Source organism: Gymnoscopelus braueri (assembly GCF_963280865.1).
Source record: "Gymnoscopelus braueri genome assembly, chromosome: 5".
NCBI classification, from domain to species: domain Eukaryota; kingdom Metazoa; phylum Chordata; class Actinopteri; order Myctophiformes; family Myctophidae; genus Gymnoscopelus; species Gymnoscopelus braueri.
In genome coordinates, this window is record NC_137606.1 from 56,772,768 (window position 1) to 56,799,793 (window position 27,026).

The 27,026-nt window shown below is 42.7% G+C and overlaps 1 protein-coding gene across 2 annotated transcripts in view; it reads left to right on the forward strand.

Moving 5' to 3' along the window:
• LOC308085694 (myelin protein zero-like protein 2) overlaps positions 1–25,297 on the forward strand; it is a 181,801-nt gene extending 156,504 nt beyond the window's left edge. The window contains exons 2-5 of one of the 2 annotated variants that reach the window (XR_013933204.1): positions 4,596–4,765; positions 11,542–11,752; positions 19,267–19,758; positions 19,895–23,269. Coding sequence is in view for 1 of the 2 variants with exons in the window: in XM_080428951.1 (XP_080285077.1) it covers positions 4,596–4,765; positions 11,542–11,752; positions 19,267–19,441; positions 23,126–23,282 (713 nt within the window). In the remaining variant the exon portion in view is untranslated. Of the gene's footprint in view, positions 1–4,595; positions 4,766–11,541; positions 11,753–19,266; positions 19,759–19,894 lie in introns of both variants that reach the window. The other variant, XM_080428951.1, reaches the window with a different exon arrangement.
• The last annotated feature ends 1,729 nt before the right edge of the window (positions 25,298–27,026 follow it).

Below are 27,026 nucleotides of genomic sequence, written 5' to 3' on the forward strand. Positions count from 1 at the left end.
AGGTGCAAGTCTAGGCAGCAGGCATAAGAACTGTTTAAAAAAAGTATGAACCTTCCATGAGGAAGCACTGGTAGAAAAGGTACTCAAACTTTTTACTTAAGTAAAAGTATCAATACTGCAATGCAGAAATACTCTGTTACAAGTAAACGTCCGGAATTCAAAATGTACTCGAGTAAAAGTACAAAAGTATTGGTATCAAAATGTACTAGTTGTAAATGGGTGAAATTTTCCTTTATCTTCATATAATCGGTCCTCACTAATGCCCATGATAAAATGGTACAATTATTGTCTAATTATTGTCTCATAGGAGAGCTGTGGACAGTTCATAAACCCGTCTACCAGTGACATCATCGATGGGGAATCCAAGCTAATAGAAACTGCAGGCTTTCTATTACTGGAAAGTTGCAATGCAATAATAGAAGCCATTGTTCTCACGTTAATACAAATCTAAATACCAAATTGAAATCTTGTTGAAAAAAACATCTGCCTAACGATGATGTCACTGGTAGACGGGTTTCTGGACTGTCCACAACCCTCCTATGAGACACAGACCAAGTAGAAAAAAAGGGTATCATTTTATCATGAGTATTAATGAGGACCACACCTATATGAAGATAGGTTGAAAATGGGTGAAGTCGTCGTCCTTTAAAGTACCAAAAGTAAAAGTAGATCTACAAGCTCACAATGCGTCGTGAGCTTGTAGATCTGCTATTTTCAAATGGCCGGAATGTATATAGGGCTGAAGTGGTTAATGAATGTTTTGTAATAATAATCAAAATCTACACACACACACACACTATTCAAAAAACCTTTCAAGGAAAGGAATGTTGAATATTGGGCACTATTTTTAGCACTGGCACATAAGTAAAACATAGTTCTGCCAGGTTGAAAGTGGATGAAAGGAAGTTATGATTTAATGTTAATGCAACAGGTTTAGAATGTTGGACTACCTCCAAGCAGACATGGCCTCATGCCCCCCGTCCCCCCCCCCCCCCCCCCACTCTCTCTCTGTGATCTATGGCAGCCCGCCAAGGGGGGGCCAACAGTAGCATAAACAAAAGCACTTGTCCATAGATTATATATATATTATTCTATATAACACATGGCCTGGAGATAACAGCTCTGTGGACAGCATGGAGAGTCATTGTGCACGATGTGTATGTGGTGTTCTACACACAACTACACACAGAGGTGACTCATCAGGATACGGGGCCCTCGCCACAGACTTAGATGGCCTGTGATTGGATGAGCTGTGATTAAAGGGATACTTCACTTTCGGGCCGGGGACACATTTAAAAAAAATATTAAAAATAAATGAAAAAAGTTATGGAAAATTCATGGCCCCCTCACACATTAGTAGGACACTGCGTGTCGTGAGGGGGCCATGAATTTTCCATAACTTTTTTCATTTATTTTTAATATTTTTTTTAAATGTGTCCCCGGCCCGAAAGTGAAGTATCCCTTTAAGTGGTCGGATTGTGTTTTTTTAACTACTAAAACTTTCATAATAATAATTTTAACCACTTTGAAAAACGTGTGTGTGTGTGTGTGTGTGTGTGTGTGTGTGTGTGTGTGTGTGTGTGTGTGTGTGTGTGTGTGTGTGTGTGTGTGTGTGTGTGTGTGTGTGTGTGTGTGTGTGTGTGTGTGTGTGTGTGTGTGTGTGTGTGTGTGTGTGTGTGTGTGTGTGTGTGTGTGTGTGTGTGTGTGTGTGTGTGTGTCAGAACAGATAGAGTGAAGCGATGGACAGGAAATGTGGACAGAGAACAAGGCAGTGACACATGCAGCATAACAATGGTCCGGCCGGCCGGGAATTGAACCTGGGATTAGAGCCCACTCTAACCACTAGGCTGATCTCACAATTGCCTTCTAAAATCAGTAGTTCTGCACAAAACAATATAAATCACACAGATGCTTTCCCGGTTGTATTGGCTTAACCCATTAAGACCGGGAACGCATCTGTGTCATTTTAAGATTTATTTGGCTATTCAAAAAATAGCAGATCTACAAGCTCATAGCGCTTGTAGATCTGCTATTTTTGAATAGCCAAAATGGAAAGTGACACTGATTGAACGGGTGAAACGGGCCGTACCACTGACTCTATCCAACGACCATCCATCATGATGTAGAAACACCAAACGGCTGCCTCTATCTCTCTTCTCCTCCATTCCTCTCCTCTTCTCTTCTCTTCTCTTCTGTCTGTTCTGCAGCTCATGGACACACAGATAGAATCTCTGCACAGCGTCTCTGTCAGGGGGAAAACTTGCATGTACAAAAATCTCCAAAACCTTTGCTTTTCAGGGAATTGAGGAAAAAGGAACCTTGTTGATCCAATGTAGTTATTATGTAGTCATAAGCTCTCGTTAAAGGAGTAGTTCACCCAAACAATTACTTATTTTCTATCAGTAACACACCCCATGAAGCATTGAATTCATGGAGACTGTTTAGTTTTTTGACGCATTCCTGAGACAATCATTTGATGACCGGGTGTATTTCCGGTAGGAGACTCAAAGAGACCCCTTTGAGTCTCCTACCGGATACATTAGCATTTTTAACGCCGGTCATCAAATTATTGTCTTAGGAATGTGACAAAAACTTAAAAAATCTCCATGAATTCAATGCTTCATGGGGTGTGTTATTGATAGAAAATAAGTGATGTTTTTTGGGTGAACTACTCCTTTTTTTTCCGATTCTATAAATGTCTTCTAAATCTCAAAAACATGTTTCTATATCGGTGGTGCTCAAACGTTTTCATGTCAAGGACCCCCAAAACTATGAATTTGGCCGCCGACCCCCATCTCAAAATATTTTGTTCCAGGGACCCCCCAGAGAAGCAAAGATTTGAGTTACAAATAAAATGCTTTAAAACAATATACATATTCAAAGATTTGCACACATTTTCACGATTTTTCATAAATAGCAGATCTACAAGTTCATAGCGCGGCACTCGGTGCTGCGCTATTTGTCGATCTCCTATTTATGAATAGCCAAAGTGTAAAATAATGCTTTTTTTGTTTTTTAGCTCAAATCAAAAAGTGACACAAGATGCGTTCCAGGTCTTAAAGGGTTAAACCTATCTTCATTTAATACTCTGTCTGTGTCTCAGAGGAGGGCTCTGGACCATTCACAAACCTGCCTACCAGTGACATCATCGATTATTTTCAGGTTGTGTCACTATTATTAATAATTACATGACACTGTTGTGCTTATGAAAAAACATGAAAAAGGTGGATAATATGGATAATGGAGATACAAGGTTTTTGCTCAAAAGCTATAATATAATATAATATAATATAATACAGGACATTCTCTCCTATCTCTGCCTCTGTACTGAACCCTGAGTGGATATTACTCACACAGTCCAGTCCCAGAGACACATTACTGATCTACAATCAGTTTAGAGCTTTTAGCCGTAGTAAAATATAATATGATGCTCAGTAAAATACTCTCTTTATTTCAAACTGGTATTGTGCCCCCCCAACACAAAGAAAAATGAAAATGAAAATAGTTGTGTTGTTGTTGTCATGTATTTCCCCTGTGAGCTTGTATGTGCTCACTCACCATCCACACAGATAAAAAGCAGACAAACAGAAACAGAAACGTATAATAACAGTTGGTGTGTCATGCATCTCCTGTGAGCTTGTATGTTGTGCATCCTCTAGTCTGGGGTCACGCCAGTGTTGATTTTGACAGCAAATTTTAATTCAGTTAAAGTCATAGTCTTTTGAATAAAAAAGATTTATTTTATTTAGTTTTTTAGTAATATTTTAGTCATCTGAAATGTTTTACTGTTACTCTAGTTTTCGTAATATCATAAGATTATAGTTCTCTCTGTTACTTCAATTACTTCAAGTTATTCTGCTCCCCCGATGATACACATTCACACATGAATGATGTCATCTGTTGAAACTGGAATGAGAATCATTATTATGGGACCCCCTCCCCCGGGCACGCACGCACGCACGCACGCACGCACGCACGCACGCACGCACGCACGCACGCACGCACGCACGCACGCACGCACGCACGCACGCACGCACCACAAGTTGGAGACAACTTGTGGTCCGGCACTTTAATAAAACGGAATTTAATCGTGTGTTCGTGTTCTATGTATTGTACTGTATGTGTGCTGCCGTGTTGCATTCTTTTCATCTTTTTTTGTAACCATCTTAGTTTCATTGCAGCATTGTTGCAGGAGGGAGGTGACGTACGTGTTTCTATTCATGTGTAGTAAACATGGCTGTTTCTGTATATTGCGGGTGGGAGGTATGCGTGTTTACACATGTGTTTTTTAAATGGTGCATTTATATAGCGCCTTTTATCCAAGGCGCTTTACCTTCACCCATTCACACACACATGCATGCACACACCCATTCACACACACACACATGCATGCACACACCGACAGCAGAGGTTGGGGTTAGCAAGGGTTATGCAAGGCACCAACCTGCTCACCGGGAGAAGTTATAGGGGGACACTTCCACACTAACTCTGAAGGAGCCCGGGATCGAACCGTGAACCTTCCGGTTCCCAAGAGGCCGCTCTTCCCCCTGAGCCACTGTCTGTTAGTAGTAAACATGTTTTTATATCCGTTGCAGCGGTACTACAGGTTGGAGCCATGCGTGTTTACACGTCGGGCGAGCTGGAGGCGGTCAACGGGACGGACGTTCGCCTGAAGTGCACCTTCCAGAGCTCCTCCCCCATCAACCCCTCCGCCCTCACCGTGTCGTGGAACTTCAGACCCCTGGGGTCCGGACGAGAGGAGTCTGTGAGTATATACAACCCTTTATGATATAATATAATACAACCTTTAGTTTCTGTCCATGAGGACCCACATTAATGCGTTTTAGGCTACGCGACGGCGACCCATTCTCACTGCCAAGGCGTCGTATTTTGCCGCTCTGTCAGCAGCCCTGACACGTCAAGTTTTGACACGACGGGACGCCATGGCGACGTCGCATGTTGACAAAACCACCGTGTGCCTAAACCTAACCCTAATCCTAACCTCACAAAAAACCCCATGGCAATGTCAGGCAATGTCCGTGGACGTAACGTAATTATGTCCCAGGAGCAGTCGCATTGCGCTGCTGTTGTTTGCATTCTCGTCCGTGCGTAATGGCCCATCTCCGTCGCTCACAGCTCCCACATCATCTTCATCTCCAGTAGTAGCGGTGACCTCGGCCACACTGCTTTGAGTTGGTGCAGTTTCACTCCTTGTCATTGTCACACGTCGTCATTGTCATTTCCACACCTTTTGCCATTTCATGCAACTTTGCGGTAACGTGAGCCTCTTTCTGCTGGCGAAAGAAACGGCAGGCTCTTGTGTGGGGGGGTCCAGCACAGATGCGATCAGAGGAACTTGGGAGATTAACGCATCTGTATGCAGGTTAACGAGTTAACCTGCATATGAAATGGACAAACAATTAAAAAATATATATTAGGACCAAATCCTAAAGACCCCGGGGCAGACCAAGGACCAGATGGGGGGGGATTACATCTCCACACTGGCCTGGGAACGCCTCGGGATCCCCCAGGAGGAAGTGGCTAATGTTGCTGGAACTGTTGCCCCCATGACCCGACTCCGGATAAGCGGTTGAATATGGATGGATGGATGGATATTAGGAAAAAAATATTAATATTAGGAAAACAAAGCCTATGTTTGTGCTGACCTTTTCTTTGAACTCCGCCACTCTTCGGCTTTCATCCTCTTCGGGAACCAGGTGTTTCTGGAGGAGACTGAAGGTAATTAACACATCCACCGCCAGAGGTTAATCTCATAATGTACTCACCAGTGCCAAGGTGTTTTTGTTGTTTTTTTGTTTTTTTCATGTCGCCATAGATCTTGTTAAAATCCTTAAGATTGAGCTCTACACGGTCTGTTTACATCCGCGAGATCTCCCTGTATCTCCCAGTGAAGATCGCGTGTCAAACGGGGCATCCATGTTTGAGTTAGAGCGGATTACGTTAAACAGTGAAATGCGAGGAGAAAAAACTACAGGAAGAGAATTGAGTTTCAGTTTCGTCTGTAGAATGGGAGCGGGCGTGATCGTCAAAACCGGATCCCAAATAATTCTATTTCCTGTCATCAAACCGGAAACGGAAGTGGATCAAAAAAATTCCGAAAGTGCACCCGGACCGCGCATGCGCGAAAAGACCGCAGCCCGTAGGGCTACGGTCTCGGCGCTTAACAGTTGGATTTAACGGACCGTAGGACTACGTTCTTGGCGGTTAATGTGTTAATTGGGTAAGAGTTTGAGACCGAGACATTCTGCTCCGCAGACATGAATATGGTGGCACATGTACGTTTCGCTAACACTGGTATGATCTCCTCCATTAGTTTCCAGTGCTCGCTGGAGAGATCAAGCACCCTGGCGTCCGCCAGTTTAGTGATTGTGCGGTCTGACCAGTGGTGTAAGGTCTGACCAGTGGTGTAAGGTCTGACCAGTGGTGTAAAATAACTAAGTACATTTACTTAAGTACTGTACTTGAGTACACTTTTGAGGTATTTGTACTTTACTTGAGTACATCTCGGGGGCAAATATTGTACTTTTACTCCACTACAATTATTTGAAAACTTTAGTTACTAGTTACTTTTCAGATATAAATGATGATATTATGAAACATACATTAATAAGCACTTTAGCCCTGTTTCATACCTAGGCTATTTGAAAATGGCAGATCTTCAAGCAAGTTAGTACTTTTACTGTTGGTACTTTAAGTACGTTTTGATGCCAATCCTTTTGTACTTTTACTCAAGTAAATTTTGAATGGTGGACTTTTACTTGTAACGGAGTATTTCTATATTGCAGTATTGGTACTTTTACTTAAGTAAATCATTTGAGTACTTTTTCCACCACTGGGTCTGACAGCACGGCTGTTACTGTATGCGAACACATCACACACTGAATTCCATCGGGTTTTGCAGGGTTGGCTCAGCTTTTTATGGGTCACGCCCATGCTGTCCTGCTTAGCTTTCAGCGCCTCTGTTGCAGGTGTGCTGTGATTTGAAATGCTTAACCAAACGACCAGCAGAAACAATGACTCGATTCACATGTAAGGCAAACCCATCGTTAATAGCTAACTGTAACGTGTGTGCGTAACGGGGAACGGAATTCCACACCACATAACCCGGGGAGTTGACCGTGTGTCAAATAGGAATCTGTACTGGGTGCTCAGAAACATAAATACATAATGAGGCAAAGACAGCAATTCAGAATTCCAAGTATAGAGAGATTTTACTCGAGTAAAAGGAGCAAACAGAATCATGCAACGGAACATCCAGTTTGGCTCAGCTCATGTCATGGCTGACCCTCCCTTAAGCAGGTCTTCCACAACACATACCCCCAAACCAGTGAAGGTATATTGAATTCACTTCAATGGGTACTTTGCACAGTCATAAACCCAGATTTAACACTTTCTTCATTAACACATGGCACGAGAAGACTGCGAGAACAGGGGATCAAAGTGAATACACATTGTTTGCTACTGCGGGGAGCGGCTGTCACCTCAGTATGATGTGAAATCATGCTAAAAAAATTCTTCTTCTCAGAATATATATAATGTATAGAGTTCTCTTAGATTAATAACATTACATAATTCAGATCACCTTGACACTTGACCATGTTGATCTACAAGCAGATCTACAAGCTCATAGCGCGGCACCGAGTGCCGCGCTACGAGCTTGTAGATCTGCTATTTTTGAAAATGTGTGAAAATGTGTGCAAATCTTTGAATATATATTTTTTTAAAGCGAACATTTTTAACTCAAATCTTTGCTTCTGGGGGGTCCCTGGAACAAAATATTTTGATGGGGGTCGGCGGCCAAATACATACCATTTTGGGGGTCCTTGACATGACAAAGATTGAGCACCACTGATATAGAAACATGTTTTTTTCAGAATACTGTTGAGATTTAGGAGACGTGTAGAATCGGCTTCAGGTCTCAATGGGTTAAAACTGGGTACATCCAGTGCCAGCGCTTCTTAACCATTTACGCTGATCTGTTTAGTGCTGTAGACGCCACGACGAGGACCCGGATGTCAACAAAGGATGGTCGAGGGTCCCGTCTAACAACTGGAACAATAATATTTCTAACGCGATCCGCCATGGCAGAGTGATCGTGCTTCGAAAATGGCCCGTTTTCACCACTGTAAAAAGATAATGGAGATATGGACCTTTTTCCTCCAGATCCTATCATTGGAGAGGACGGGAGGTAGGTTTTCTGGACTGGATTCACATCCGTCCATTCCATTTTACAGGGTCCTATAGGATCATTCCTAAGTTGCGTTAGAGCAGGGCTACTCAACTTAAGATGGCTCAGGGGCCACTCAGCAAAATACCAAAAGTCCAAGGGGCCGCCATAAAAATGACGGTCCTATTTTGGATTTTTCGATTTTGTAACACACAAGAAAATGTACATTTTGACATCATATTCTTTTCACTGTACCAGTTTATTTTGTGTTGTGTGTATGTCCAGTGGCAGACACCTATCCTGGGCGCGCGGCAAAGCAGCGCGGCCGGAAATTTTTTGGGGTCAAACCCCCCCAAAAACCCGAAATGCATAGAAAACTATGCATTATACCTGTAACAATTGACGCACCTGTATGTATGTCTGTCTGTTTGTTTTTGAAAAATGTTTTAGCAACCCATATATTTGAACGGAAATGTATTTTTTTATCCTGTGCTTTTTTTTTTTTTTACCATGAGGGGGCCGCCAAGACGCTGCGATCGGGCCGCATGCGGCCCGCGGGCCGCGGGTTGAGTAGCGCTGCGTTAGAGCAACCCGGATCACCAACCCACCAGGCCGGCATGCAACAGGCAACGCTAACAGAACTAGCTAGCTTGGGGACGCTACACTACAGACATGGGTGGGGGTGTGTGTGTGTGTGTGTGTGTGTTAGGGCACTTTTTAGGGGGGGCATTGTTTTAATGCCATCCTACTACTATATTACTATTATTATTATCCTCCTGCCCTTATTTTTATGGCGTTTTAAGGGAAGCGCTTCTGGCACAGCAGCACAGCACCACAGCAGCGTCTCCAAGGATCCCCATTGCCCAATAATAGGCTTTTATTGGGCATACTTTTGACCCCCTTTTGATAAAAAATAAAATCAGGAGGATAATAATAATAGTAAGATGGGCCATTACTATGGCATTAAAACAAATTACACAAAAAAAAAATGGAAAAAAAAGAAGCTTTTTTTCTTCTTATTTTTTTCAACTATTCGACTAGTACCAACAAAGTCGACTAGTGGTTATACTAGTCGACTAGTGTGTGTGTGTGTGTGTGTAGGTGTGTGTGTACGTGCATGAATCTGTGTGTGTGTGTGTGTGTGTGTGTGTGTGTGTGTGTGTGTGTGTGTGTGTGTGTGTGTGTGTGTGTGTGTGTGTGTACGTACGTGCATGAATCTGTGTGTGTGTATGAATCTGTGTGTGTGTCAGAATAACCGCCCCCTCAGCGGAGCCAGAAGCCGGTGACTCACAGTTCTCTGGGGAGCATCCTATGACAGCTCTTGTGTGTGTGTGTGTGTGTGTGTGTGTGTGTGAGAGAAAGGGAGGAACAGAAAGATGTTAGTTGTCTCTCTGCAGTAAAACTCAGAGGTAAACTCAGGTCTCTGTGTTTCACATCACTTCCTCATCGCTGGCCTTTTCTCATCTGCCATTTTGGGACTTTTTGGACAATTTTTGTATTTTCATTTATCCAGCCAATATGTCCTAATTTATAACCTCTTTCATACCTGTCTCCCATGTCATTTCAGGAGAAATGTTTTAAAAGGTTATAAAAAAATTGCCGATACACACGCTCACGCATCGCAATGTGACGCATTGTGAGCTTGTAGATCGGATTTTTATTTTTTTACTGTTCCTGCAGGTGTTTTTCTACCAGGACAGACGCTGAGCTTTCTCCACATAATAACTATAACTGTTATTATTTTGCTGCGTGTCCGACACACTTTCTCTTTCGGCACAAATGCGTCCCCATGAGCCTAGATGGACGGCTTCATCATGCCATCCAAGTTTCCTTTTTATGTAGGCATAAACAGGTTCTGATTCTACAAATGGCTTCTAAATCCTAACAGTTTTTTGAAAAAAACGTATGTTGCTATGTCAGTGGTTTTCAATCTTTTTAATGTCAAGGATACCAAAATGTATATGTATTGGGCCGCGGACCCCCATCAAAATACTTTGTTCCAGGGACCCCCCAGAAGCAAAGATTTGAGTTACAAATGTTCGCTTTAAAAATATATATATTCAAAGATTTGCACCAATTTTCTAGATTTTTCAAAAATAGCAGATCTACAAGCTCGTAGCGCGGCACTCGGTGCCGCGCTATGAGCTTGTAGATCTGCTATTTTTGAATAGCCAAAGTGTAAAATAATGCTTTTTAGCTCAAATCTAAAAATAAAACAGATGCGTCCCAGGTCTTAAAGGGTTAAATCCTGTGGGTAAATGATTAATCCCCAGATTCGAGAGGGGGGGGGACTCCAGTCGCAAAACGAGTGTGATTCGTTCAGGCCAAAACCCGTCACTTTCATTTCAAATCGTATCCTTTGATCGGCTGGTGATATAACTTAACTGACACAAAAGATTACGCACAAATTTGAATGAAATCTTGATCAGGCACTGACCGTTGCCGCGTTAAAGGACTTTTCTGTTTCCGAGCGACCGGCCGGCATGCTCAAACATGTGGTTGCCGGCCCAACTGGAGCGGCTTGGAGCGGTCCTCGCTCCTAGTTCCGCTCCTACCCTTTTTATAAACCCGCTCCCTGCCACGATAAAAATCATCTTGCTCCGCTCACATGCTGGAAAAGCAAACCAAAAAAATGACAAAAACGGCCGAATAGTCGACTTTTTTTTCATGTTCAAATCCCGTGCCATCGAACGAAGCTTCGAATATTCGAACTATTTGGGTCAGCCTAGTTATTATTCTACCAGGACTAATCTCTCAAGAACAGATTCAGAGCTGCGCTTGAATCTGTCGGGAGCCCCTTTGAGAACCTATGCACATTGGCTACAAGTGGGCGGGCCTTCAGATCAGGAAGCAGGCCGCGCTTTACCCAATAAAATATAGTGGAAATATAGTGGAAATATAGTGGATTTACATCTGTGCGCTCGCTTCCCACTGGAAACAAACCGAAACTCATTTAACAATAGCGTCCTCGCAGCCGACAAAACCACGGAAAGTTAGTAACATTTCAACTTGCTCTTTCATCATAGAAACAAGTGGGGCTTATAACCAAAACCATCCATGTTCTTTGGGAGAAATGGTGTAAGTGTTCCGTGGAGAAATATTGTTAGTGGGAATGAAAACATAGGCGCACCACCGGAAGTGGAGGGCTGAGGGCATGTCCAAACGCCGGTTTCCTGTCAGCATAGGCTGACTTAATCACCCCCCCCCCCCCCCCCCAGAGTCAAACCAAAGGTAAAAAAACAGCAGAGGGCGCTGTTTTTCCTTTTATTTGACGATGGGTTCCCAGATTGTACCAGGACAGACCCTAATCCTCCTCCACATAATAACTATAACTGTTCTTCTGGTTCCTCTAGGTGTTCTTCTACCAGGACAGACCCTACCCTCCTCCAGAGGGCCGCTTCAGGAAGCGGGTGATGTGGGCCGGTGACATCATGGGGCGGGACGCCTCCATCATCGTGCGCGAGGTCAAGTTCACCTACAACGGGACCTTCAGCTGTCAGATCAAGAACCCGCCCGATGTGCACGGCAACGCCGGCGAGATCCGCCTGCGCGTCGTCACCACGGGTCAGTATGAGTCACAGCTTATAGGGCATAGCAGTGGCGGACATTTTCTGGTTCCACTCCAAAATAGTCAATTCATTTTCCCCATTGACATTTTCCAAAAATATGTATATCAATTAATTTAAGCCTAGAATCAAGCCATCCAGGGTCCTGGTGAATCATGACCATAAAACATTTGTTTCTGTGATATTTTTTTAACATTTTTATACTTAGTTATATGATATACTATATTTAATAAATACCCTTTGTTTTGCCGTTTTCAAAAAAGTTTTTTCACAGAATCAAACGTTTTATGGTCATGATTCACCAGGACCCTGGATGGCTTGATTCTAGGCTTTAAATAATTGGTACAAATATTTTTGGATATGTCAATGGGAAAAATGCATTGACTATTTTGGAGTGGAACCAGAAAATTGCCGCCACTGCTATGCCCTATACAATTTATACAATTTACTGTTTAGACGTTTATTAACCCTTTAAAACCGTGAACGCATCTGTGTAACCACTTAAACCATTCCTTTATACTTTGGCTATAATTTTAAAAAAGCAGATCTACAAGCTCATAGCGCGGCACCGAGCGCTATAACATTTTTAACTCAAATCTGTGCTTCTGGGGGGTCCCTGGAACACATTTTGAGATGGGGGTCCGCGGCCAAATAAATACATATCTTTTTGGTGGGTCCTTGACATGAAAAAGACTTAAAGCAACATATGTTTCCCCCCCCCCCCCCCCAAAAAAAAAAGGATTTAGAAGACATTTGTAGCCTAACCCCAGAAGCAAAGATTTGAGTTAAAAATGTTTGCTTTAAAAAATAGATATATTCAAAGATTCAAAAATAGCAGATCTACAAGCTCATTGCGCGGCACTCAGTGCCACGATATGAGCTTGTGTATATATATCTGCTATTTTTTGAATAGCCCAAAGAAAGAAAAAGAAAATGACACATAGATGCCTTCCCGGTCTTAAAGTGTTAATTGAACCCCAATTTGGGGGGAAACTATTGTTCGGTCAGTGGGAAATATTTTCATGGTCAGTTATATTTTCGAGATATTTCGTCTCCTCAATATACGGTATACTTTCTCTCCACAAATATGTGCATTTTGAAATGCATATGAAATATACTTCATATGTTTTGCTGTATGATAGAGCTATACACTAGAGCTCGTTCAGAAAACGTTAAAGTCTGTGTGTTTGGGTGCAAAACTGCTAATTAATTCAGCTGCGTGTCGGTAAACATGTCATAGCATTCGAAACAAATTCAAAACAAATGCTTCATTTGCATCTCATTTGCATCTCATTTGCATGCATCTGTGACAGGAGCTGAGCCCATAATAATCCAATAACATCCTCAGCTCTGCTCTCCCCTACCTACCTACCCTCCATGTGGTGGAAAGTAACTAAGTGCATTTACTCAAGTACTTTACTTAACTTTTTCTCCACTACATCTCAAGAGACACATATTGTACTTTTACTCCACTACAATTATTTGAAAACTTTAGTTATAAATAGCCGATCTACAAGCTCACAATGCGTCGCGAGCTTGTAGATCGGCTATTTTCAAACGATTTTTATACATTTGAAAACTTGTGAAATGGGACATAATGAGTACGTTCTACTATCGTTAGTACTTAAAGTACAATTTGATACCAATACTTTCGTACTTTTACTCAAGTACATTTTGACCACCGCTACTTTCCCTGTCCTCTACAATCTGAAGCAGCTTTCTCTATAAGCGCTCAACCCAGATAACAGCAGGGATGTGTACAGAACACCTCACTAGGTGTATGCGGTGTATATGTGTCAAACTGAAATACGTGGGTTTCCTTCATATCATTGCTGTCAGGTAGAAACCTAGCATGTCCATTATTTTTTTCAGGGATATGGAAAATAGACCCCGTGCTTCAATGGATCCAATGTAGTTATTATTTAGTCACCAAGTTCTTGTTATTAATACTTTTTCAATTTTTTTTTTTTTTTTAATTTAGAGTAGCCAATTATTTTTTACCTCTTTTTCTCCACAATTTAGTCGTTAAGCCAATTGATTCCTCCTCACACACATTCCTCTGTGTGTTGTCACTGCTGTCGTACCCTACTGACTCACCTGTCAGTGAGGAGCCCCCACCGGGAGGACGTAGAGCCTTCGTCCTACTCCTCCCGCCCAACACTCCCCGCTGACAGGTGCCCCCCGCCAAAAAAAGAAAAAAAAATGTTTTTTTTTGTTTTGTTTTTTGCATCAGGTCAGGCCAGCCAGACACAGCCAGCTCAGCGCTGAAGTGCTGCAGCGGAAAAAAAAGCTCAGGCCAGGCCAGGCAAAGTCAATTTCAATTCAATTCAGTCAGTGTTGCTGCTGCTGCTGCTGCTGCTGCAGCAGCTCAGCGTGCCCGCCTGCTTGCTGGCCTGCTACAAGCTCGCAGATCTGCTATTTTCAAATGGCCGAAATGTATATAGGGGCCAGGGCTGAAGTGGTTTTGTAATAATAATCGAAATATACAAAGTAACTAGTAACTAAAGTTTTCTAATAATTGTGGTGGAGTAAAAGTACAATACCTGTATTTGTCTCTGAGATGTAGTGGAGTAGAAGTAAAAGTACTGAAAATTGTAAATACTCCAGTAAAGTAAAAGATACCTAAAAATTGTACTTAAGTACAGTACTTGAGTACAAGTACTGTACTTAGTTACTGTACACCACTGATTCTTCTCAACATACGTGTGGATTGGGGTAGTCATCAGGGACATCCCAGGGGAGCTTGAGGAGGCCAGATAAATGATTGATATTATTGATAGGCTATAAGAACACTTTGTTCCATTTTGTTAGCCTGGTAAACCCTCCCTCCGGAAATCTCATTTCTATTTGATTCCAGGAGTGAGTCTGGCATGAACCGCCTTTCTGCAATATTGGCTGTGTACTCCAAACGGCCGAGCCTATCAGCGTCGTCGCTCATTGTTCTGTGATTGACAGCTTACGTTGGCCAATCAGGTGGCGAGTTCAAGTGAGCCCAAAACACGAACGGCAGCCATCTTTTTCATGTCCGCTATATTCTCCGCTATTTTTTTACTTCAAAAAGCTCTCTAACTTCTATTTTGAGGCACGGAATTTACTTATAAGATATCGTTTGGATAGAATTTAGTTGTTTAACTTCATATATGTGGTCAATTAATCATGACAAAGCCTATTTAAAAATAAAAATTTAGAGAACCGGTAGGGGCGGGCAGTGACACCCATGTATCCAAATAAGGCAACCCATTTTGGGCACGGCCGTCTCAAAAGTCCCGTTGCGTCACATTACACTGGTGAACTGCTGATTGGCTGAAGGGGAAAAATTATCATTGGCTGAAGGGGTTGTCAGTCAACGGTATTACTCCCGCCCAACTCCAGCCCACAGCCAATATTGCAGAAAGGCGGATCATGCCAGACTCACTCCTGGAATCAAATAGAAATGAGATTTCCGGAGGGAGGGTTTACCAGGCTACCATTTTGTACCCTCAGACTTAGACCCGTTTAATAACATGAACACCATGCAGTTGACGTGGCTTTTCTTATAGCTGCAACAATAACAACCTTGGCACAATGGCACTACTGGTTGTCAAAAAAGCTTTATCCATTGTAGATTTATTTTGCTGTCTGCTGCAGTGCTGTAGTTTGTTGTGGTAGGCCTACTGTTTGTCTCCCACTAGTCCAAACCTAAAAGCTACTGTATATTCCGGCCCTGGTGTAGACGCTCCACAAAGCCGGCTGCACCACGGTGGATTCGAACCCACAACCTCCGTGGTGGTGGGCAGGGACTTTATCACTGTGCCACCGGAGCGATTAATTAATTAATTAATACTTTTTATTGGTTCAGTATTTATAAAACTCACAGACACACATACCCTTTCACTTTAACATTCAACATGTTCACTACTGTTGCACGTCTCGTTGACGTTGTTGAAGTAGGGCATTGATCTACGATATATATAAATAAACAAAACATAAAAAAGAATTCTGCCTGACAACAGCGATATAATGAAATCATACAACAAGTAGTGAAGAGATTTGCACATCATAGACCATTGGTTGTGACTGTGGGGGTCTCCAGCTAAATGATTGATAGTTAGGAACCAAATGGACCCTTATTAGAGGGATTCTGGGGGGTAGATTGGGGGGTCCCTGAGATATAAAAAACGGTATCATATTAGCCATTAGGCCGCCAGGGTCGTGGCCCAGGGGCTCTTGGCTCTCAGGGGTCCTTCGGGGGAACTGGGCCGCCCGGCCATCGTCAAATTTACTAAAATGAAATGTATATGTTAATCAAATATCAAATGTGTGGGCGGGGCCCCTCCTCTGTATTTACCAACCCAGTTATTCTCACTGGGTTTGAGGCCCTGACGAGGGCTCCTGGGGCCCTTCCATATATGATGGAATATGATTAAGGATTTCATATCATACACACCATACCTGTAGCTTTCACTAGCCCCCCCCCCCAACAAAAAAAAAAAAACGTTTTTGCAACAAATAAAACACAAAAAGAAAATAATCCTAACATTTTGTTGTTGAGTTGGCGGCCCATGGGCCCATGCGGGGGTTAATCCGTCCCTGGGTATCATATATGGGGGTCCGTGGTCTAATGCATATCAAACTGGGGGTCCTTGGGGGAAAAAAAAAGGTTGACGCTCACTGTAACTATAAGCTATCAACACCTTGCATCAGTATTTAAACCAGCTCAGCACATTTTAAAAAGTTGTTGCAGAAAACTGTTCCTTGAGTGTGAGACAGACAGACAGGCAGACAGGCAGACAGACAGACAGACAGACAGACAGTCTGGGTGGTAGATGACTCATAGAGAGCAGCACAGAGTAGAGGTTCTGTGAGAGAAACATTATTAGAAACCAACGCTATGGTGGAGGAAAATAATCTCCCTGGTGGCTCGTTGTGTCCTTGTGGCTGGCAGCCAGAAACCAGGGGTGGAAAGTAACTAAGTACATTTACTCAAGTATTGTACTTTTAGGTTAGATTTTTTTTCTGGAGTACTTACATTTTTTAATACGATGGGGAAGAGGAACTCCCTGGTGGCAGGTAGTGCCCTGGTGTCTGACAGAGGAACAACCTGAACACTCCTTAAAATACACCAGGAACAACACACAGACCACCCTACAGCGTGCACTATAGGGCATAGCAGTGACGGACATTTTGTGGTGCCACAGAGAGAAACCCCATTAATTTTTCCTATAGAGATTTTCGAAAATATTTATATTATTTATTTTAAGCCTGGACCCAAAGCCATCCAGGCTCCTGGTGATTCATGACCATAAAACATTTGATGTCATTTGGTGTCAAAAATATTTAAATATTTAATTATATTACTATATTTTATAAATACCCTTTTCTTTGCGTTTTTTTTTTGACACAGAATCAAATGTTATACGGTCATGATTCACCAGGAGCCTGGATGGCTTGGTTCCAGCCAATATGTTATATCAATATTTGAATATTTTGTCTAATATAGACAGACAGACACACAGACAGACAGACAGACAGACAGACAGACAGACAGACACTTCAACAGATGGAAAGGGAAGCTGAGGGGGCACGGTGGCGCAGTCGGTAGCACTGTCGCCACACAGCTCGAAGGTCATGGGTTCGATTCCCACCGGGGACGCTGGGGGCGTGTCTTCTCCTCCGCGTCATCAGCGCCCATACCCTACGTGGGGTTCTCTCCGTGTCTCCTAGGGTAGTTAATACCCTCACAAAAACATGTAGTAATCCTGGTAGCTATACCGCCTCCCCCATGACAGCCGGGGCGCCTGATGGAGGGGAAAGGGAACTGGTTGGAATAACGTGTTCCTTCCACGCGCTACGTCCTACCGGGGAAACTCCCCCCTGTCAGGTGACAAGAAGGTCAGTTGGCTCTCATGCATTGAAGGAGGCATGAGCTCGGCCCTGGCCTCCCTAGGCTGGTGGGGGGAGTGTAGCGCCCAGGATCACTTAGGAAATTGGCGCCGGGTGAAAAAAGGGTTACAAAAGCATGGGATAAAAAATGTAAAGTAAGGAAAGGGAAGCTGAAAAGTTTTGAAAATAATTGGGACAAAGTATAAGGAAGATAATAAGATGATAAAATGTTAATGTCGCATTATGACTTCTATTCAGGTCAGTGCCATGTGGTTCAAAGGATGAATTAATTGCAGCTGAATATAGAGACGATGTGACACGTCCAATGTGACCAGGTGGCCTTTCAGTGTGTGAGGACAGTTAATTATGCAGCCCTATACAGCCGCTTTATTTTCATCCATCTTATGCATCTCCTACAAATGTATCTCTTTATAAGGCGGTCTGTCGCAGAGTTGCAGTATATATATATATATATATATATATATATATATATATATTATTTCCCCAAAGATTTGCTCACATTTTCATGATTTGTTTTTCAAAAAATAGCAGATATACAAGCTCGAGCTTATAGATCTGCTATTTTTGAATAAAAATGACACAGTGTCTAAAATGACACAGATGCGTTCCCGGTCTTAATCTGTTTGTTTCTTTTGTTTTATGCATCTTAACTCTTTCAGTGCCAATGAAATAAAAAAAATATTGCGAACTTTGCCAGCAATTTTTAGTTTTTTCAAAGTAAAAAAAGTGCTTAGAAGTGAGATACAGCCTTTTTCAGTTATAGGTTAAACAAAGAGTGGATGGAGCTGCAAATCTTAAGATAATGATATCTTGGGTTCTGAACACTTTTTTCAAAAAAAAAACTCGGGATTTCTCGTTCTGGCACTGAGGGTATAACCCTAAAACTCGGGATAACTCGGGGCCTGGCACTGAGAGAGTTAATGTCATGGTATAACTGTGTTTCCTCCTGTGCCTGATGTTCTTGTGTAAAGCACGTTGAATCGCCTTGTTGTTGAAATGTGCTTTAGAAATAAAACTGCCTCGCCTAAGTCTCTCTGGATAAAGAGCGTCTGCTAAATGTCTAAATCAGGCGGTGACCCCTAGGGGTCCTCAGAGTTACTACAGGGGGTACCCTAGCATCCCTATTCTGAGGAGAAGTTAAGCCAAAAATAGCCGATCCACAAGCTCACAACGCCTCGCGCTGCGAGGCGTTGTGAGCTTGTAGATCGGCTATTTTCGGCAAAGAGGTATAGGTGTAGAGGGGGAAAAAGAGCAGACCAAGTACAGAGTGAAAGGTCAAGTTTACTAAGTATTGAGGGGTTAAGTGGTTAAACGTCTGAAAATACACATGAACATGAATCCAACATGATAGTGTCTGTCAAATCTATGTCTATGAAGCTACCTGTAACACTATGTTATACAATATGTAGTGTGGGGGTCCCTGGTTCATCTCTCTCTCAGCTAAGGGGTCCTTGGCCTGAAACATGTTGAAGACCCTTGCTCTAAGTGTGTGTGTGTGTGTGTGTGTGTGTGTGTGTGTGTGTGTGTGTGTGTGTGTGTGTGTGTGTGTGTGTGTGTGTGTGTGTGTGTGTGTGTGTGTGTGTGTGTGTGTGTGTGTGTGTGTGTGTGTGTGTGTGTGTGTGTGTCCAGCCTCCTTCTCAGAACTCCTCATCCTGGCCCTGGCCATCGGCGCGGCCATCGCTCTGGTGGTCATCCTGCTGGTCATCATCCTCTCCTGCAGGAAGTGCAGGAAGAACCGACAGAGGGAGGAGGTGACCAACGAGGAGGAAGCCCCCCGCAGGGAGAGGAAAGACCCCACCGCGTGGTAAGAGGGCCGAGGGGATCGAACCTGGAAGGAGAACGGAGGAGGAGGAGGAAGAGGGCAATCGGCCCTTTTTAATTATTTTTTTCTCATGCGAACTTTGGAAAATGTTTCCGGTGGGGGGAATGGGGTCGGGATGTTGTTCTGGTGTTGTTGTTGGCCTTTCACACATGTAGCAAGTAACATGAGCATGCGTTCAACAGGACAAAGTCAGTTTCAGATGAGTTCACATGAGAATGTATGTTTTGCATGAGAATGTACGTTTCAAATGTGTTCACATGAGAATGTACGTTTCACATGAGAATGTACGTTTCAAATGTGTTCACATGAGAATGTACGTTTCACATGAGAATGTACGTTTTGCATGAGACTGTACGTTTCACATACATTCACATGAGAATGTACGTTTCACATACATTCACATGAGAATGTACGTTTCAGATGTGTTCACATGAGAATGTACGTTTCACATTCGTTCACAAACAGCGTGAGGTAGATCAAAAACAAACAAATAAATAAAAGCCATTTCCTTACACAGAACATGACTGATGTGAAAAACCTTCCCTGTTACAATGCATGTGTGAAAGGCATCATATTCTCTCTCTGTCTGCCCCCTCCTCTCTGCCTCCGACTGGGGCCCGGCGGGGCCCTCCCACCTATGGGACCTGGGGCTCTGAAGCGCTCTTTTGCTATTGGATGCTTCACTTGGCGCCTCCTGCTCCTCCTCCTCCTCCACAAACCTGGACCAATCACTGGGCAGCTGTTTTTAACAAAACAGAATTTGAAAAAAAAAATCATAACTAAGTGCCTTTATTGTGTGTAGAATGCCGCTGATACTTAGCCAGAACTATATTATAGTCATTTATGATGCCACTAAAACACCTTTTATTCCGGAGAGAAACAAGTTGTGTTTTTTCTGTCCCACCATTTCAAAACACATTTCTTGTATAAAGTAGAAGTATTGACATAGAACAGGGGCTGCATTTACGCTATTTACTTAAAGGGATATTTCACTTTCAAAAAAACTTTTGGTATTTTTGTCGTCTCCATTTTAACCATGTTAGAATCATCGAAAACACCCGTCCTTGGTTCTTGATGAATCTAACACGGTTAAAATGGAGTTTGAAGTTACAATGGGTTTGTATAGGAAGGGGGCGTGTCTGATAAAATGAATATCAAATATCTAAATACTGAATCGAGCAACTTAAAAACTGTCTGGGGGGCTCACAAAGGCCTGAGTAGATGATACAATGACCAAAAGTTTTTTTGAAAGTGAAATATCCCTTTAATTACCTACTAATACATTTCAGACTCTGATTACAGCCGTATAAGCTTGATCAGTTATTTCACCAAAACCATCAGTGGTTCTCAAACCTTTTAATTTCAAGAAACCCCCATAACTCTGAGAGTGTACACATGGAACCAAATGGACCCATTACAGACCTGTACGGGTCCATTTGGAACCCCCTCAAGGACCCCTGTGGACCCCTGTGGACCCCACTTTGAGAACCACTGGAATAGAGGAACAGTCCATTTTTCCACTTTCTACTGTGTTTGTAATTTTACCTTAAAGGCAGGGCAACAGATACTTTTAAATGCTGGCTATTCAGATAATGTGAACAAAAATAATAATTTGGCATTCTCATAAATCTGTTTTATAAATGTTGAAAAAAAGGAACAGCTAAGTCTGCCCCGCCCCCAACATTCAGTTGAGCAGTTTTGTGATGTCAGGAGTGGAAGAAGTCCAGCCTATAAACCTATCACTTTATATCATCAAAGAAATGTAGGGAAGACTTTGATCCCTTAATTATTTTGAGTGCATTCAATTTAATCTGCTAAAATCACCTAAACTCCCTGTAAATAAATACAAGGACACTTACATAATCAATACATAAAAAAATATATACCCCCCCCCCCCCTTTTTTTTCTTTTACATTGTTTTATCCCACAATTTTTGTAACCCATTTTTTCACCAATTGCCTAAGCTGTAATCCTGGGCGCTACTCTCCCTCTGCCAGCCCGGGGGGGGGGGACCTTTTACAGTAGAGAGGCTTAATCCAGAGTATTGTAAATATATCAGAATGGTATTAAATGGTAGACATTTACCATGTCCATTTATCGGCCAATATTATACCAAGTAACTGCAGTGATGTCATCACTGTGCAGTTACATTCTGCTACCAGTAGGGCCACCTTTTCAGTAATTTCCATATCATTATATGAAAAAAGAAACTTGTTATTGCCCCCCCCCCCCCCCCCTTGATATGGACTATTGTAAATATCAAAAGTTAGTATATCTGTAGCTCTACCTTTAAGTAAAATGCTATTAAAGTGTACTTACTGTGTACGCTGTGTGAAACTCTAAGCACTTATCAAACCTCCCGTGTTGTCCATGGTTGTGTGCTGTACAGGTACCAGCGTGGCTCTGTTGTACATACTGATCTCCTATAGGCTGTATCACTGTATTTTTGTTTTGTTTTGTTTTTTTCCTGAGTGTTATTTTTGTCTTTTGACTTTTGTCTTTGACTTATAATGTGATTTGCTGGAGAAATACTACAAGACTGCTGCCTAATAATCAAAATAAGAACAAGCATACTGATTTTAAACCGGCCATTTCATTGCAGACCTTCAACGCCATGCAGGGGCGCAGATCCCAGGTGGGGGGGGGGGAGGTGGAGGGGTGTGTCCCCCCCCAACTCCAGAAAAAACATGAACCTGTCTCCCCCCTTTTTTGGAATACGTTTTGTAATTTCAAAATATATTAATATATATAATATAATAATGAATAGAAGCTGACTCCACTTTTGAAGTCATTCACACATAACCACAATACTTTGTGAAGATTCTGTTTGTGTCTCTCTGCCCCCCCCCCCCCCCCATGTATCATGCTCAATGATTTGATCCATTTTGGGGGGGAAGTCTTTGTCCCCCCCGATCCCCCAAGTTGTAATGAGATCTGCGCCCTTTGTCATCAGCCTGTGGTCTGTCATCATACTGGGTCACTCATTTCAATGGGTCACATTGTACCGTGTGACAGTGTCTCTGATTTAAACAGTGTGCTATGCTAATAGCGTGTACATCTTTGCTTTCCCTGGGTATTACGGGATGTCTTGGCTTGTCTCTGGTGGGTTTTCAGATCTGTCTGTTACTGTCTGGGTGCTTCAAGCTGTTTAGGTTTAGATACAGATACGCTGAGATCACGGCCTCCAGATCAAAACACAATCTCTGAAATAAAAAGTGGGCAACTTGACTTGGTCTTCTTGGTTTACCGGAGTTGGTCAGACATCAAACCAAGCCAAATTTAACCAGCAAAGGGAATAATTACCCCCCCTCCCCCTTCCCCCTCCCCCCACCCCCAACACACTCCCTCAGAGGCAGATTTGCAATCACAGATTGTGATCTAAGATGGCTTCTCTTTAAGATCCAGTTTCCGCTCATCTTTGGTGTGAACATGACCCCTGCTACTGTCGCTGATAAGCTAAGCCCTGTTTTATACGTCGTAGTGCACAAAAACAGCTACAAGCTCACAACGCGTTGCATCGCGATGCATTGTGAGCTTGTAGATCGGCTATTTTTGCATTTTTTCAAAATCAACCATTTTATTGATTATCGATACAAAATAATATATGTAATCGATTAAGTGGATTACTTCCATTAACTGTGAACTGTTAACCCCTATATGTCCCAGCCACCCAGCGAGGGCCGTGCACCTGTACATGTCCCAGACATCCATAGAGATTGACAGTTCAGACGGCATGATTTCGGACCCCAGCACCGGAGACCCCAGCTCCTCCGAGGAGGAGGGGCCCAGCTCCGACGACGAGGCAGGCGGAGACTCGGACTGAAGACGATGCGGGAGGTTGGAGTCATAGTCTGAGGACGAGGCGGGCGGAGTCGTAGTCTGAGGACGAGGCGGAAGGTGTCATAGTCTGAGGACGAGACGGGCGGAGTCGTAGTCTAAGGACGAGGCGGGTGGAGTCGTAGTCTGAGGACGAGACGGGGTGGAGTCGTAGTCTGAGGACGAGACGGGGTGGAGTCGTAGGCTGAGGACAAGACGGGGTGGAGTCATAGTCTGAGGACGAGATTGGCAGTTGGAGTCTCAGGCCACGTTTACACGGTATCAGAACAGAAAACGACAAAGTGCCCGTTGCGTTCTCACTTTTTAATTCTGCGTTTACACGGAGACGCAATCAACAGCGATTGAAAACGCTGTAGTGTGCATGCCAGGTGGCTAGGTGGCGTCGTGACATGCTGTCAGATAGACCACTTCCGTTCTACTTCCTGTCACAGCTGTTTGTTTACAGCACACTCGCGGCGTGAGCCGACGTGAGCCATGATGACGTCACACGTTTTGCAGTTTACCCCCCCCGTATTGCCCTTTTACATGGAGAACGCGAGGCGGAGTGTTTTCAAAGATTTCCACTCTGGAAGGGGGTTTCCCTTTTTTTTTTGCGTTTTCAACCACCGAAAATGCTGTTTCTGCTGCAGTGGCAGAACAAGTAGGAAGAAGAGAATGACGTCAACAGTGTTAAATAGCAGGCGTGTTGTAGTGGCGAGGACATGAAGTTGAACCGCACCGCGCCGTCCGAACGTATTTCAAGGCGTTCTGGGTTTGTTTCCATTACGCTATACGACTCTGTTTCAGATATAACGTTCTTCTCAGAACCTAATTCTGACCCTTTTTGCTCAGGAGGTTGGTACCAGCCCTGAGACTGAGAACTTATACTTAATAAGAAAATAAAAAATATATATTATTTTATAATAATTTCTAAAATAGCCGATCTGCCAGCTCACACTGAGCTTGTAGCTTTTAACCCATTACATTCCGGGGACGCATCTGTTTCATTTTAGATTTCATTGGCTATTCAAAAATAGCAGATCTACAAGCTCATAGCGCGGCACCGAGTGCCGCGCTATGAGCTTGTAGATCTCCTATTTTTGAAAAATCGTGAAAATGTGTGCAAAACTTTGAGTATATATTTTTTACAGTGAACATTTGTAACGCAACTCAACTGTAACTTCTGGGCGGTCCCTGGAACTAAAATATCTTTCAAATGTTCTCTTTGAAAAATATATTTAAAGATTTGCACAAATTGTCACGATTTAAAAAAAAATAGCTGATCCACAAGCTCATAGTGCAACACTCGGTGCTGCGCTATGAGCTTGTAGATCTGCTATTTTTGAATAGCCAAACAAATTAAAAAATGACACAGATTCTTTCCCGGTCTAAATGCGTTTAAAAAAACGTATTATTATTATTTTTCTTTTTTTTTACGAGGTACCTCCCCCTTCAGGGGTGGTTCTTTTGGAAAAGTAAAAAATTATAATAATAATAAACATCAAAAGATGTAAGTGTCTGCGTTTGAGTGGGAGGTGGAAGGAGAGAATCCCCTTGTTGAAGAACAAAGCCCTCAGAGACGATGCTTTTGATGCTCCTCACCCACGGCTCCAAGCAGAATAACATGAGATGTGATGAAGGATGATGCAAAGCAGACTAGAGACTAGACTAGGACTCTCCCGCTCCAACTCAGAGTCATAGAAACACTGGTCGACAGACACCTCCTGATTGAAGTTGAAAGGCCGTGTGAAGCGAGAGGCCTCGATTGTTGTCACGGCCGACGCTCATGAATCCATTATAAGACCCGGGAACGCATCTGTGTGTGATTTTTAAGATTTCTTTGGGCTATTCAAAAATAGCAGATATAATAAGCTACAAGCTTGGTAGATCTGCAAAATAGCAGATCTACATGAGCTTGTAGATCTGCATTTTTTTGGAAAAATCATGGAAAATTTGTGCAAATCTTTGAATATATATTTTTAATAAAGCAAACATTTGTAACTCAAATTTTTGCTTCTTGTGGCGGGGGGGGGGGGGGGGGGGGGGGGGCTTGTAGATCTGCTATTTTTGAATAGTCAAAGAAACTTCAAGATGACACAGACGCGTTCCCGGGGAAACCGCAGCGTCAGTTCCTGCTCCATGACTGTCTGCTGCCTCGGCTGTGGATCTTAACCCAATCGATCCAGAAACACATCTGTTATTTTATAGATTTCTTTGGGCTATTCAAAGTCTTTGAATTTATATATTTTTAAAGCAAACATTTTTAACTCAAATCTTTGCTTCTTGGGGGTCCCTGGAACAACACATTTTGAGATGGGGGTCGGTGGCCAAATACATATCATGTTGGGGGTCCTTGACATGAAAAAGTTTGAGCACCACTGATATAGAAACATACGGTTTTCAGAAAACTGTTGGGATTTAGAAGACATGTAGAATCGGCTTCAGGCCTTAACGGGTCTGTTTATTAATCCATTCACCTGTCATTTTAAGATTTATTTGGCTATTAAAAAATAGCAGATCTACAAGCTCATAGTGCCGCCCAAAGAGCTTGTAGATCTGCTATTATTGAAAAATCTTGAAAATTAGTGCAAATCTTTGATTATGTATTATTTTTTTTAAAGCGAACATTTGTAAAATATGTTGTTCCAGGGACCCCCCCCCCCCCCCCCCCAAAGAAGCGAAGATTTGAGGTAGAAATGTTCGCTTTAAAAAATATATATTCAATGATTTTCCAAAAAAATGATTTAAAAAAAAATTGCAGATCTACAAGCTTGTAGATTTGCTATTTTTGAATAGCCAAAAGTATAAGATAATGGTTATAGTTCAAATCTAAAATGACACAGATGTGTTCCCGGTTTGAATGGGTTTAACAGAGTTATAAATCTGGTGGTATTCAGGCCTCGTATTGCGCAAGACCTCCAACGTGCGCTATTATGTGTCAAGTCTGCGAGATCATATGGTCACGTATTTCAGCGGGTCACCAATTTCACCGTAACACCGCCATGCAGGAGGCCCAGAGAAGGAGGAGGAGGCAGAGATGTGAGTGTTGGAGTTCGTCAAGGGCAACGCTCCAAAAAACACAAAAAGGAGGAAAAAAAGGGTGACTTTATCACTCATACAGACAGTCACAATGCAACTATTCTGAAGATAACGTCCTTCCAAGGACAGCTTGGCCTCGTGCAGCAATCGTGTGTGTTTGTCCCTGACCAGAACCGGCACAATAAAATCCTCTGTTTTCATTTATACAAAATTGTAACTCTTGAGAGCGCACAACAACTCCTCTCAGAGGTAAGTTAAAGGGATAGTTCACCCCCAAAATGACTTTTTTCCCCCTATCGATTAGTCACCCCATGGAGACGTTGAATTCATGGATATTTCTTTAGTTTTTGTCTCATTCCTAAGCCAATAATTTGATGACCGGCAGCGGTTTCCGGTAGGAGACACAAAGAGTCTCCTTTGTGTCTCCTACCGGAACTGCAGCCTATACCGGTCCGCTGGTCATCAAATTATTGGCTTAGGAATGAGACAAAAACTACAAAATATCCATGAATTCAAGTGACTAATCCATAGATTTAAAAAAATTAAAACTGTGAACTATCCCTTTAACTGGATATGACCGTGTGTGTGTGTGCCCGGGATAAAGAGGCACCACATCTTGACACTTCTAAACGTTATCTTTAGCTTCAGTACGAAGGACAAAGAAAAAAACGTGGATTAGAGCGAGAAAACAACAAGCCCCAGAAGCACGCAG